The sequence below is a fragment of the Cyrtonyx montezumae genome, unplaced genomic scaffold (genome assembly GCF_038088225.1).
Source record: "Cyrtonyx montezumae isolate F1298 unplaced genomic scaffold, pur_monq_1.0 scaffold_3, whole genome shotgun sequence".
In the NCBI taxonomy this organism is placed as follows: domain Eukaryota; kingdom Metazoa; phylum Chordata; class Aves; order Galliformes; family Odontophoridae; genus Cyrtonyx; species Cyrtonyx montezumae.
This window is the reverse complement of record NW_027072034.1, coordinates 71,396,264-71,409,822: the sequence shown is the minus strand read 5'-3', so window position 1 is coordinate 71,409,822 and position 13,559 is coordinate 71,396,264. Positions and strand designations below refer to the sequence as shown.

General features: G+C 40.0%; 1 protein-coding gene across 1 annotated transcript; it reads right to left on the bottom strand.

Annotated features, from left to right (window-relative positions):
• Window positions 1–2,277: 2,277 nt before the first annotated feature.
• CHMP2B (charged multivesicular body protein 2B) lies at window positions 2,278–11,751 on the bottom strand. Its single transcript, XM_065741928.1, has 6 exons — window positions 11,615–11,751; window positions 8,857–8,948; window positions 6,708–6,902; window positions 4,754–4,856; window positions 3,632–3,738; window positions 2,278–3,469 (listed from the first exon to the last, which is right to left on the bottom strand). Exons 1-6 carry the CDS (start codon window positions 11,646–11,648, stop codon window positions 3,356–3,358), a joined length of 645 nt encoding a protein of 214 aa, XP_065598000.1. The 5' UTR covers window positions 11,649–11,751; the 3' UTR covers window positions 2,278–3,355.
• Window positions 11,752–13,559: the final 1,808 nt, after the last annotated feature.

Sequence of the window (13,559 nt, the reverse complement as noted above, 5' to 3'; positions counted from 1 at the left end):
AAACAAGACCTTATGCTAGTGCCTGACTCTGTGGTTCATCTGTCTCCTGAGTGATGTTTACTCTTATCACCCTCATCTGAAGGAGTCAGTGGACCTAGAAAAGGATCCAATACTGACAAAGCTGATGGTCAAAGGTAAGTGAAACAATTAAGTAAGCTAGACTTTTATCTCCCTTTGAGATGTAAAGTGTATTGGTTGTTATAGTGATCTGCTGAATTACAAGCTGTACAGAAAAGATGGAGACACGTTGTTCACCACCCTGCTCAGTGGAAGAATTAAGTCAACATGTAAAGCTAGAAAACACTAAGAAAAAAGTAGTGGTTCTCAATGTGGTGGGGACTAGATTGTGGAACTTCTCTACTAGAAATTGTGAGTACCAACAACTTACGTATGCGGCCAAGACTGCAGAAGAGAATGCCACTTAAACTGTCATATATGGTAAAATGATGTATGCTCTGGAAATAACCTAACTTAAAATCTAAATATAAATCTAAATATCTCTTTCAGCCTTTATCATATTTTCTGTGTTTATCTTGCTCTTGTGTTTTCTTGGCACTGCTTACAGGCATCAGTGCAGTGGGATTCTGTATGAGATGGACCTTGGTTTGCCTCAGTGTTGCTGTTTTTAGGTGCATTGAGTAATTGTGTTGTCCCTTCTGGACAGAGGGCTTCTAGTTGTTGTTAAGGCGTCAGCAAGGATAAAGGAGCTTGAGGACTGAGTTGATTTCTTTGTTGTTTTAGTCTACTAAAAATGATATTAAAAAAATTTGTTTTAGGAGGGAAATGTAATTTGGTTATAGAGCGTTAGAAAATATGTAACTAACTATAGTTGAAATAAATATAACCAAGCCTGCAAACTTATAATGCTTTACTACTGAAAGATTTTTATATAGATTAGGGCTGCTGACCTTTAGATAACTGTCTCCAGAAACACTGGGTAGATTTTGACAGTGCCTTCAGATAAGCAGTCTTACTGATACCAAATAGTAACGCCTTCATCACTGTACTTCACAGACCCTTCAGACAGAGGAAAAAGCTCATCCTAGAATTATGCTCAGTATTAACTGAAAGGATCAAGTATGTGCTTCGCCTAGAAAGGACACAAGTCTTGGTGTTCAACCAAAATACAATCAGTAACACTTTGCACTTTGCATTACAGTTTCTCTTTCAATGCCTAAGTGCAGGTACTTCTTTTCAGGAGGAAGGAAATGCAAACTCAGTCAAAATCTATGCTTAGTGTTGAGTTGAAGGCCCACAGATAACTTCAGTAAATGCTCAAAGAATATTACACATCTTTATAGCTCGAGTCAATGGCAAACTTAAGAATGGCATCTATTTGAAAAAATGCTGCAGTGTAATTCGGCTAGCAGGTTTGTCAAAGATAAGGTCTTACCTGTTGTCTTTGTGACTTTAAACTTGGATTAAAAGGCAGGAAAAGGAGAAATACTAAGTAAGAGAGCACAGTATTGTGTCAATGGTTTTGCTTTTGTAGCTGTAGAGCCCAAAGAGCTCACTGAACTTCCCAAAACCAAAAGTAGGAATGGTATCAGAAATCTTACAGAAGCTGAAAAGCCAGTGGCAAGACAATGGATCTAACAATGCCAAGAAAGCCCACCAAGAGAAGGATGTTTAGGACTAACTTCTAGAGGACAGAACCACTGTGGAATAAAAAAACCTTTTATTAGATTTTTACAAAATAACTTTTTTTTTTAAAGTCACTTCATATCAGAGAGTTATGCAATATATAAACTTAAGTGTTCATGTCCACTGCCTCACAGATTAATAGCACGTCCCTTACTTTCTCCAGCTGGTATCAACATCCATGTCAAAAAAACACATGATAATTCACCTATGCTTTTTTTCTCAGCTGACTTGAGCCCTGAAGCAGACTGTGTGACAGAAGTAGATTCACAGAAGTTAGTCTCCACCTGTGCTCTCCCTAGCAGCAAAGTGTTTCTAAGAAACTGGCACTGCAAAGTTATTCTGTTTCCATCTTAAGAGGCATTTTACTTTCTTCTTTGTAACAGCTGTGCTCATGTTGTTTCTGTTCCCTGAACAGCCCCACTGTATCTGCACCATCAGGCAAACAATCTACAGCAGAGTAAGCGTAAAGTTCCTCGGCCCTATCTGGGAAGTCGTAACTGGGAACTGCATTCTCAGACTTAGTCATCTGCTAAAAACGTCGACAGTTTTTATTTCATTAGTCAAATGTATTCCACCTAAAGCTGGAATCATGCTGATGCAGCTAAGAGACCATAGGAAAGAAAAGAAAAAACCTTCATGGAAACAGAATGCTTTTATTATAGTGTTTTGACAAGTAATTATCATGTATCATCCAAAATTGCTCTCAAAACTAAGATTTAGATTTAGTTTAGCAGTGTGCTCAATTGCATCTTAGTAAACTCAAGTATGCATGGTTATCTCCCATTAAGAAATACGGTAAAATATATACAAATGTTTCAGGCAATGTCCTTTTTGCACATGCACAAGTAGCATCTCTGTGCAAGCGCGTTTCTAAACGTCACTGAGTGCCATCAGAGCACAGTTGCCATAGTGTTTTGAGGGAACTACCTTTCTTACAGTTTATTCTCCTCCCAAAGACTCATTCTGAAAAAAAATAAATCACAAGAGTACTAGATTTATATACATAAAGGCACAGGAATACTGTTGGGTTACAGTACAATTGAGTTCAATCAGTGCCTTTCATGCAATGAACTTTACTAACACCTAAATCCCTTTCCAGTAGAATCAACTGTGCAATGACTGTATCCTTCATCAGCTATTTAGTCAACTCAAAGTTACTGCAGAAACTTGGAAGAAATGCATAAACTGCTTTTTCTTTCTGCCTAAATTTGCTGCACTTTCAAGGCTGTTTCTCATCAAAACAAAATAATTTTGGCTAAGAGTAAAGGTGAAGTTTCGTCTCTGCCAAAATGACAGACTAATAATTCTTCTATAGCAATAGATTTATAAAAAGGACAGATATTATACAGGTGCTATCCTAGGAGATAACACTGCCAGCCACAGAACTGCCAGTTCCAATGTCAGAAAAGGAACAGAGAAGAAGACTTTGAATTTGACAGAGAATGGATTCAGATTGTGTATCAATTTATCATTAGAGCTACAGCCCTATTCAGTGCACTGCTCAACACGATGCCATGCAATGGACACAACAAGTGTACTTCTCCCTATCAATCGATTCAAAGCGGTCTCTTCTCCTTCCACAGCATCAGCTTGAAGATGTTGTTTCTGCAGCTTCAGAGTTTTCCTAGGCATCAGTTGCATTGAAAAAGTATTTGCACTTTTTACATTTGTCTGCAGCTGAATAATTAGAAGGCAGACTATCACCATCAAGCTAATCAACTCCCAAAGCTTTGAGCTGCCGTTCAATCTCTTCATCTGATATAGTAGCAGCTTTTGATGTTGATGCAGATGGTAAACCTCTGGCAGCAGATGGAGCTTTGGCCATCTAGAAAGAGACAGAAATTTTCTTTAGTCAAATGAATACATTTTATGAGAACTTGATTACTAGAGCAGGACTTTTAAAATTAAAGATGTGAGGAAAAACTGCTTGAGGGAGGGGAATGAACAGAAGAGAAGAAATATGTGAACTAATTCAAAACGTCCATACCTTTCCAGAGATTTCAATTCCTATCTCATCAAGCACTTGGTTAACAATATCCTGGCTTTCTTCCTCTTCATCAGAAGCATCAAAAATATCATCTAAAGTATCATTAACTTCGAAGAAGGAAAAAAAACACATTACATTACGCAAAGAGACTACAAAAATAATCTAGTGCCATTTTTCTCCCCTCCCAGAATACAAATGAATAAGATACCAGGAAAGAGAAACAGTGTATCAGAGAGGTTTTCTTCTTTCTTGTAAAGCCTGCAAATACAACTGGAGGCACGACACAATGCAGCTTTTGTAAAAATGTTTGGTTTAAATAAAATAGCTCAGTTGCTCTATTTCCACTCCGTTAGGTTTTAACATCTTTTTCTTTTTTTTACTTCTTCAAAAGCACCATATGCAGTTCCCTAAAAATCCCTTTCCCCTTCCAAAGAAGTTGCAGAACTGTTACCTAATTTCTGAATTGCAACAGTACAGTTCTGGGCAAGCGAGGTGTTGGTATCCTGCTCAACAATATTGTTTTGAGTTCATGCTACAGTACTCAGGCCAACAGGGTGACAAGGATTAGAATGGGAAGGGAGATGTGTGTGCTAGCAACACTGGGAAGTTCTGTAGTCTAGTTGGTAATGGATAGAAACAATCAAAAACAAGAACCCTCCAAAAAGGAATTGTGGCTTAAAATCAACCAGGAGATAAATATATCCCATATTGGTATGTACATAAAGCTGAGATGATTCATAATTTCTCAAATTCCAATTGTTAACAGTCCAAAACACAAACCACATACAGAATGATCAGTTATGGAGAAATCAGTTTTTCCATGACCTCCTGTTAGTTATGCCAACAAAGCTTTGAAGTGGTCTGAAACCCTTTCCCCTTCCAGGGTATTCTTTCTAGAAGTATGATGAGTGCTTTGTATGAAGAGAGGTACGAACAGACTTATGTATCTAGTGCTACTGAAAAGCCTTAGGCAGCCTCTCTGCTCAGACATCCATCATTTTGTTTTCTCTTCACCTGCTATCAATCTCTTTGGAGAAATAAAACTTCAAACATATGTATTCCTATACTAATTTTAACCCTTCAAGGGAACTATAGCTATTCCCCCTGAAATGCAGAACTTACTCATTTCTTCAGTCATTTCCATCTTCATATTTTCCTTCTGGAAATTCTGCATAGTTTGTAGTGTCTTTTGTGGATCCATTTTCTTATTAACTGCTTGCATTGTCTAATAATATGGGGGAAAAAGGTCACCATTATCATACAGTGAATAAAGGCCAATATACACGTTAAAAAGGAATAAAACTTCTCTAGTAAAACAAAACAAACCACTTAGTCAAAATTTCACACTTCTTGGTCTTTTTACGTGCCAGGAGAACTGCAGATACACAGATCAATAGTGCAGTCTGCATCTAGTAAAAAATACTGCTACCTCTTAGCCTAACATGTAAGCTTTTAAAAGCATATGTCTTTCTTGCACCACACCTCTTCTGCTGACGCTACACTTGGAATAATCTACTTGATCTGAATGAAAAGAAGTGGAAAATATTTCCTTACTTGCAGGCTGTATGTTTTACAGGTAAATGGCTGTAAGTTTTTTATTTGGTTAAAGAACATTTATTTCAACCACCACTAGAGGACAGACACTAAATTGTGATCATTTCCTTATGATATAATTTCATGGAAAAACGATTTTTATCTGAAAAGCACATACGTAAGTGTTCAGGAAGTACACACTAGCTCACAGTGAACTCTTGTATTGAGTACAAATTGACTGTTTTACTAAAAGTACTCAGCTAACTTTGTTTATAAGAAGCATGCTTCTACATCTCTCGTGGGATGTCTAAACCTAAATACAGACATGAGCAATATAAATGAAAGAGCATCTCCAAGAATTAACAGTTGGCTTGATGGCATCCCTTTAATTAGTCAGTACATCCATCACTAACTTCACAGAAGCACTTCTGCCTTCACTTCTGATTTTGCTTGAAGTGATTACAGAATGTCTTGAGCTGGAAGGGATCCATAAAGATCATTAAGTCCAACCTCTGGCTCCACACAGGACCCCTCATAAATCAGCCCATATGACTGACAGTGTTGTCCAGATGCTTCTTAAACTCTGGCAAGCTAGGTGCTGTGACCACTACCTTAGGATGCCTGTTCCAGTGCCTGACCACCATCTCAATAACAACAAAATAGCATGCTTCAAACACCACCTTTATGTCAAAGGTTCTGTTCCTATTCCTATTACTTTAATTGAAAAATTTGTTCTGGACTTGTAGTGTGTTAGTTCTTTGGAATTCTTGCTTTCTGCACTAAGCTGAACCACAGGTTTAACTGGTGCATAACTGGATTTATCTCAGATTGTGATACAAGTATTAATCTGCTATTACATGTGCAACTTCTGTTTCCTGTACCTCAAGCTGAACAAGCTGCCTGCCAAAACTGTGTTCCTTATTTATCAGTTCAAGGAAATGGGAAAAAGTTTGTAATTAAGATAACTGAGATTTTTCAGAGTCTTTTATGACCTAAGATTTGTGAGAAAACTTAATGCAATACTGGTTCCTTAGAGCATGGAGAGTGAGAATGACAGGGAATCTCAGATTAAATTTCCTTAGAAATGTATCACCTCAAGTAATAACCTACCTCACACAAGCTATAAAGCTACTGTGACACACTGTCTTGATTTCCAGATGAAATATCCCCCACTTTTTCCTCACTAAAAAGTGCTTGTGACATTACATACAAGCAAGAAACCGTAATGGCATGGTTGCCTGTTGTTTTTTCATTGTTGGTAGTGGCTTATTTTCATCTACTGGAAGAGCTATTCCACTGGTCTTAAAGCTGAATTTTATCATGCAAACATTTGACAGATGTCTAGACCAAGAAGATACTCCTAGTTGGGCTTTAACTGGCAGGACTAATTGGACAAAAAAATCATAATACAAATCAACTTATTTCCCTACTGTATCCTCGGCACTGTTTATTGTAGTAAGCAATACACTTGATTCCTTTAATTACTGTATGAAAATAACACCACGTTTACATTAAAATGCAGTATATGCCTGTAGCACCTTACTTTTGCTGTAGTTGACATAGCTCCAGCCATCTTCATCTGGGAGTTCATGACCTTCGTTTGAGTTGACATAGAAGTGACTTTAGAGCTAACAGCGTACGTTCGATTTTTCTGTTTCCGCAGTTGTACAAGCTGTTTTGCTAGCACCTTGCAGGCTTCCTTATTACCTGTCTTAGCCATTTTCTTTATCTCCAATTCCTATTAAAAAAAATCATTCAAATAACATCATAAAGTCCCAACTTCAGGAATTTTACCAGTGTCAACTATTCTTATTGTTGTTTTTTTTTTCCCCAGGATATTTTAAGTTATACCAACAGTTAACTGATTTTACACTGAGGTTATTCAAGGTTGTCTTGCAGATAAAATACAAAGCTCTCCTGCTTTGTATATAAAATCCAAACTGAATTTTGTAGTATGTTAGCACAAGTCCCCAAAAGGCTTCACTTCTACACTTGCATAATGTCACAATAACTTCTCTGTGAACATTCAACTCTATATCTGCATATGGAGTAACACTTTTTATTTTTTTGAAGTGAAGAAATAATTATGGCCAGCCAATTAACAAGTGCCATGACTCTAATCATTTTTAATATTGTTTCTAACTCAAAATACAGGTCAGCAAGTAAGGAACTTAAGATGTCCAGTATTAGAGGCCAGAAGAAGGTGCAAAGAAGTTATCTTCCAAAGTAGTTCACAGATAGCAGGCCCACAATTTCATTTTTTTTTATACCTCAAATATTGCAAATGATTGAAGAGATTTGTTTAGACTGATTTCTTTAATAGCAAATAGTTGCAAATAAAAGTTCTCTCACTGAGACTACTAAATAGCATTTCTAACTTGATCTTTTAAAGATAAACAAAAATCAACCACTGCTGTATCACTACAAATAATTCAGATGTAAAAACAAATTATATATATATGTATATAATTTTATTCTTAACTAAGCAGAATTTGGATAGCAAGCTGCCATACAATATTGGCTATTTTCAGTGGTTTAGGGCTATCTTATCCAACTCAGTTCAATTAACATAGACATAATGGATTCCTGAACTGAAATAGAACTGTATGCATAGCATCAAGTATTCAGAGCAGTATCTCATAATAAAGGAGAAATATTCTTTCAGTGGAAACAATGTAATAAAATGTTCTGAGGTTGACTGACAAATCCTTGGTCCTTTCTCAATGGATCTAACTCTTATTAAGCAGTGTTTGATCTCCATTAATTGTCTCAACTGAACAGTGCATTTTAACTTTTTTTGCAGACTTAATTCACTTTTTTTTTCCCCCTCAGATATCCAAAAATTTCTGATGGAATTTAATGTCACAAATAATCATGAAAGTTAAGGTGTTTCCAGAGTCAGAATATTTCCTACTGAAAAAAAAGCCTTATCTATGAGTAAGCTATTACAACCTACCTGTTGTAAAGCTTCAAGAAACAATCTGTGACCTAATTTTAGCTCTCATGACCTGCTGCCATGAAACACCCTCTTGGTAGCTACTGAAATAGTGACTGGATTTACATAGCTTTTCCCACAGTTGGAGCATGTCTTCATGCATCAAACTACACCATCTGTCACGTCCATTTATCCAATTATGCTGTCACACAGCTGCTGCTTCCATTCATTGAATACTTGATGGCTCCCATACATGAAGTTTTAGAGAAATTTTCATTTAGGCAAATATTTTTATTACCATTAGCTATTTTCATGAAATTTCTAGCTGAATGAAAAGAATAATGCTACAGGGGTATTCATAACATCTACAGATTTTTCCCACAGGAAAGTCATAAAAAAATGTCAGCACAAACATCTTTTAGTCCTTCCATTGCTAGGCCACTGATTTCAAAACCTAGAAGAAAAAAAATTATGTTCTAAAGGACCAAGAATGCTAAGAATGGAGGGAAAAATGTGAATGTAGTAATTAAATCCAAATATATTGTTTCTTTCTTTACATACATTAAAGTCTGAGCATCAAAATCATTTCTAAATAGTGAATTGTTTTCCAACCAAATTTTAGTAATTGAAAGGTCAAAATGGAAAGCCAATTTTTTTTCAGTGTTCAACTGTTCATCAAGTACTACCTTTAGCACTTTGCAAGTTGCTACATTAGGCAGCTGTTTGTTTTGAAGATGAAATTCTCTGCTCTACTTACCAGCTGTTTTTCCTGTTTTTCAAGTGCTGCTCTATCTCTGGTTATAGTCCTCTGCGTACCTCTTAACTCTCGGTTTTGCTCCTTTATTATATCTGGAAAGAAAATATTTTCAGCTAAGAAAACTTTTCAGTAGAATACAAACATCTTGTCTGCCAAGCACTCTGCAGACAGTGAGCTATCAGAACAACTGTTGGCATCCCAAACACGTGAAATACAGGCAAAATACCACTTTATGTACACAGCATGACTATACTTCAGTAGTATAGGCCATGTCACTTGGCATAACCTTTGCACCACAGCAAGATCCTTAACCACCCAGTATGGATTAGGTACAGCACTTTTTTGTAAGTTTCAGTGGTAACTCAGGATTAACATGTTTACTATGAGTTCAGACTGTCAGCATGTCTGACCTAACTGCAACAGGGAGGGCAACTGAAGAACCTAATACGGAAGGTACCAGAGAAGCTAGGGGGTCCTCAGGTCCATGAAAGCAGTGCAGGTGCTTCTAGATGCAAGTCTGGGATCCTGCTTTTTCATGTGTTCCTATTCTGGTTTAACAGAGATGATTACTTTTCTCTATAAATATATAGCATCTCTACAATGGAACTTCAAGTCAGACCAAGAAGCAAGAATTCCCACACTTTTTCAGTTAGCAGGTGTCAAAGAGTATTTCAGTACAAAAGTGGGGGACTTCATAGCATAAAGTTTTCTGACAACTGATGTCGTAAGCAGATGCTTGAACACTCTCACTTGAAATGTAACATTCTCCACAGATGTTCTGCCCATTTTGTTTACTTATAGGTAATAGCCACTTACTAAAAACAAGATTTTCTTACAACATGGGCATCAGTCATGCCAGTTGTAATTAACTTTTGTTAGACTTTAAAGCAGGTGCACAGGTATGATTCACATGGGCGAAGGTAAGAGGCCTGCATCTGACTCAGCATCCTCTCACCTTTATAAAGGAAACAAACCAGTGCTTTTACAAAGAGATTCATCTACTCCTAATACATATATCTACTATTACATAAACTTTGCAAGGAAGTTTGACAGGAGCATGCTGTCACGTAAATTTTGTGCCTAAGCTGCAGAAGGAATGCCACAACGGGGTTCTGCTATCATACTTATATATATACAAAATGTTTAGACATGGGAAAAATCAGTAAAAGTGAATAGTTACAAGCAGAAATAAACGTATAAAGGATCAATTGCTGATACACAGCCACTTTTAATTTCTTTTTAAGGCTTACATCAGTTTTTCTAGAAACAAAGAAGCATTCAGATTCTGTTTTCTCACATTAAGAAATATCCACGACTGAAATAACTTCAGCCTTGATAGGCTCTAATTAAAAACAGAGAGAAATCTTCAGCAACTTGTACATGCACATTACCCACTCCCACCAAATGTGTTTGACCATATAAACATATATTGCAAACAAACTCTGTGAAAAGAGACTTCCTTTTACAGTGCTACCACTACTCCCAGAACTATCATATAGATCACCTTCAGGAAACTGAGTTTTTAGTGGACATCAGTAAAGAACTGAAGGATGATAGTGTTATGTTCTCTACGTTCCACACATGAGCAAGGCAGCAGTGAGTACTGTGAATACAATGCTACAGGCAAGTAATTTTGAAGGCAAGCAATGTATGCTACCTGGACAGCTGCATGCAAGAAAATGAAAGAAAAGGTTTAATAGCTACATACAAGACTATCTTCTCTAACTAAAGTAACTTAAATTCCTTTGAAACATAGAATTTGAGAGGTAGGAACTTCAGGACAATGAGAAATAACATCATCACAAGACAACACAGGCTAACACAACACTTGTTTTCTTCCTCTCTCTGATCTCACAGCATAGCTTAAACTAAAGACAGCAACACACTAAAAACAGTGGTTGCCTGCAACTTGAAGCCCTTCCATTTGTTTTTGCAAATGAGGGACAAGAGGAGAACTTGTAACAACAGAGTGAGGAGCGAGTTCCCAGCTTTGTTCCTTTTGCTGATGGCCTTGCTAGGAGGCACCTGCCCTCGCAAATCTCGGTGGGTAAGGAAGGCACACCTCTGTTCCTGCAAACCGGCTGGACCAGAGATGCCTGGCAGGGCCTGACCTGGTGCTGTCATGGGAGTGTAGCGTCATCTCCTCCTTCCTCCCCACAGCTTGTGCACCAGAAATGGGAAGGAACAAGCGGCAGATACGTATTCTTCCTGGGTGAAGTACAATTGGCTGGCACACTGCGTCACTTTTGGCACGCAGCTTTCAAAAGGAGACCCGCATGATCCGACAAGGAACATCACGGAACCGTAGGGGTTGAAGAGGGACCTGTGGGGATGGCCAAGTCCAGCTCCTCGCTAATGCATCCGCCAGGCCACGAAGACAGCCTGGGGGGATCACGCTGGGCAACACCTTCTGCGAGGGCTGACAGCTGCGCACCAGACTTCCTCGTGAGCTAAGCACACGGCACACGGAGCTCAGCGACCGCAGCTCGGGAGCACGGCGACGCTCAGCCGCCTGTCACCACGGCCAGCCCTCCGTTCATTCCGGCTGCACCCACAACTCCCCCACAGCTCGTTTTGTTCGCTCGCTGACAACGAAGGGCGCTTGTTCTCTTTACCCTGGCACCCGCAGTAGGGGATCTCCCACCCGGGTTCCGCTCCGTGAGTCCCCCCGACTTCCCGGGACGCCGGGCCCAGGCCGCCCCGCGGACACCGCCGCCGCCACCACCGCCCTCCCCCGGGAGCCGTCGGCCGCGCTCACCGTCCACAGTCTTCTTCTTAAAAAGCGAAGCCATTCTGGCAGCCGCTCCCGAGCCCGTCGAAGTGTCCTAAAGCCTCAGAGGGCTCCTTCCTCCTCCTCGGGTGACCAGGAAGCGGCCGGGCCGCGCACAGCGCCCGGCTCCTCCTCCCCAAGGCAAGGGGCGGGCCGGGGCACTTCTCCGCCTCCCTCCCCTGCTGATGCTGGGGTGCGCAGCAGCTCGGGGCGGCCGCTGCCCAATGCAGCCCGAGCGCTCGGTGCTCCCCGCTGCCCCTTCGTAGCTCCGTGGGGCACGAGAAAGAAGAGTTATAAAAAGTAATAATGCTTCTGGTTTCCAGCGTTTAATTACAGTGCTCGGTTTTTAATAAGGTAGTCACAGCGTGGCTGTTGTTAACCGATGTCTCCACCGACTGATGAAAAAAAAATAGTTGAAGAACATACATTAATACATACTGGCTTTATGTCTCACTTTTTTAAAAATTATTATTATTTTTTAATGTATTCTGTAACGAAAAGCAAGCAACTGCAGTGTAGACATCTATTTTGACATCAACGCAGACTGCCTTCCCAAGTTGTCTTTGTGTTGACGGTGGCTGCTTCCCCGATCAGACTTGCTTTTATAACCTCACGCAGAAAAGCTGTCTGGCTTTAAAAATGCACAGATGAAGGGGAGGAGAGAGCTTGTGATGGAGATTCAGTTCCCCACTTTTCTGAGAGAAAGGATGAGCAGTTTAACTGTACGCTGTTCTGCAAATGAGCCAGTTAGCTGTGAGACCAGAAAACCTTTTTTTCCACAGTATTTCTTCTTGAATGTTTGTTGTTGTTGTTGTTGTTGTTGTTTGTGACGAGAGAAACAAAGATCATAGAATCATATAATGTCCCAAGCTGGAAGGGATCCACAGAGATCAGAGTCTAACTTCCAGCACTGCCCGTGCCCACCCCAAATCCAAACCCTATGTCTGAGAGCAGTGTCCAAGCGCTCCCTGAACTCCAGTACTGAGGCCGTGCCCTCTGCCCTGGCAGCCTGCTCCGTGCCCACCGCCCTGTGGTGCAGCACTGTCCCTCACCCCCAGCCGCCCCTCCCCTGACACAGCTCCATGCCGTTCCCTCGGGCCCTGTCGCTGTCACACAGAGCAGAGCTCAGCGCTGCCCCTCCGCTCCCTGGGAGAGCTGCAGCCGCCATCAGGCCTCCCCTCAGCTCTGCTCTGCGCTGAGCCAACCAGGAGACCTCAGCTGCTCATACACCCTGCTCTCCAGACCCTGCCCCATGTGCTTGCTTTTGCTGAACTCCATGTGGGTAGCGACTGCCCAGCCCTCTGAATTGTCACCATCTTTCTGCAAGGCCTTTCTGCTCTTGAAGGAATGAAAGTAGTAAAAATCATAACTCCATGTGTGTATGCATATGTAAGCTACTCTGCCACCCATTTAAATATGTAATCATATTTTTAATTTAAACCATGTGACTACGTTCAGTTTACTTAGAGCTGACTGTGTTTAGGTGCTCAGACAAAATGACTGATTTGGAGATACCCTTGCAAGTCATCCCTTTTTTACAATTTTGATATAAAGGCTGATCCAGAAAAATACTTCTCTGACACACCTGGAAGGGAAAAAAAAAAGGTGACTATGAGTCTTGAGGCGACTCTCAAGGTTATGCTTCAAACTTCTGAAGCTTTCTGACTGTATCAGTTGGTCTAATGAAAATTGTTAGACCTCCTTATCTGCATTTCTAGTGTGAGGGAAATTTACAAGTGAACTTTGGCTGACAAGCTGAGGCAGGCTGTCTTGAGATGTTTTGTGAATAATGACCCAAATTCAGCACTCTTTTTGATCTATTCTGGGCCTGTCTAGTTCCTCATCTGCAGATACAAAAAAAAAAAAAAAAAATTAAATGAGGCCATGTGTAGTAAAGAATGAAGTGAGTAAGCTGAAAATTAGAGGAGCCTGA

What these genes read in the sequence shown, in the direction of transcription:
- CHMP2B (XM_065741928.1), bottom strand. Translation starts at nt 11,648, where the DNA reads ATGGCTTCGCTTTTTAAGAAGAAGACTGTGGACG. An exon ending in TAAGAAGAAGACTGTGGACG is followed by an intron (nt 8,949 to 11,614) that starts GTGAGCGCGGCC and finishes TTTTCTTTCCAG; the next exon opens with ATATAATAAAGGAGCAAAAC. An exon ending in GGAAATGACTGAAGAAATGA is followed by an intron (nt 3,739 to 4,753) that starts GTAAGTTCTGCA and finishes CCTTCTTCGAAG; the next exon opens with TTAATGATACTTTAGATGAT.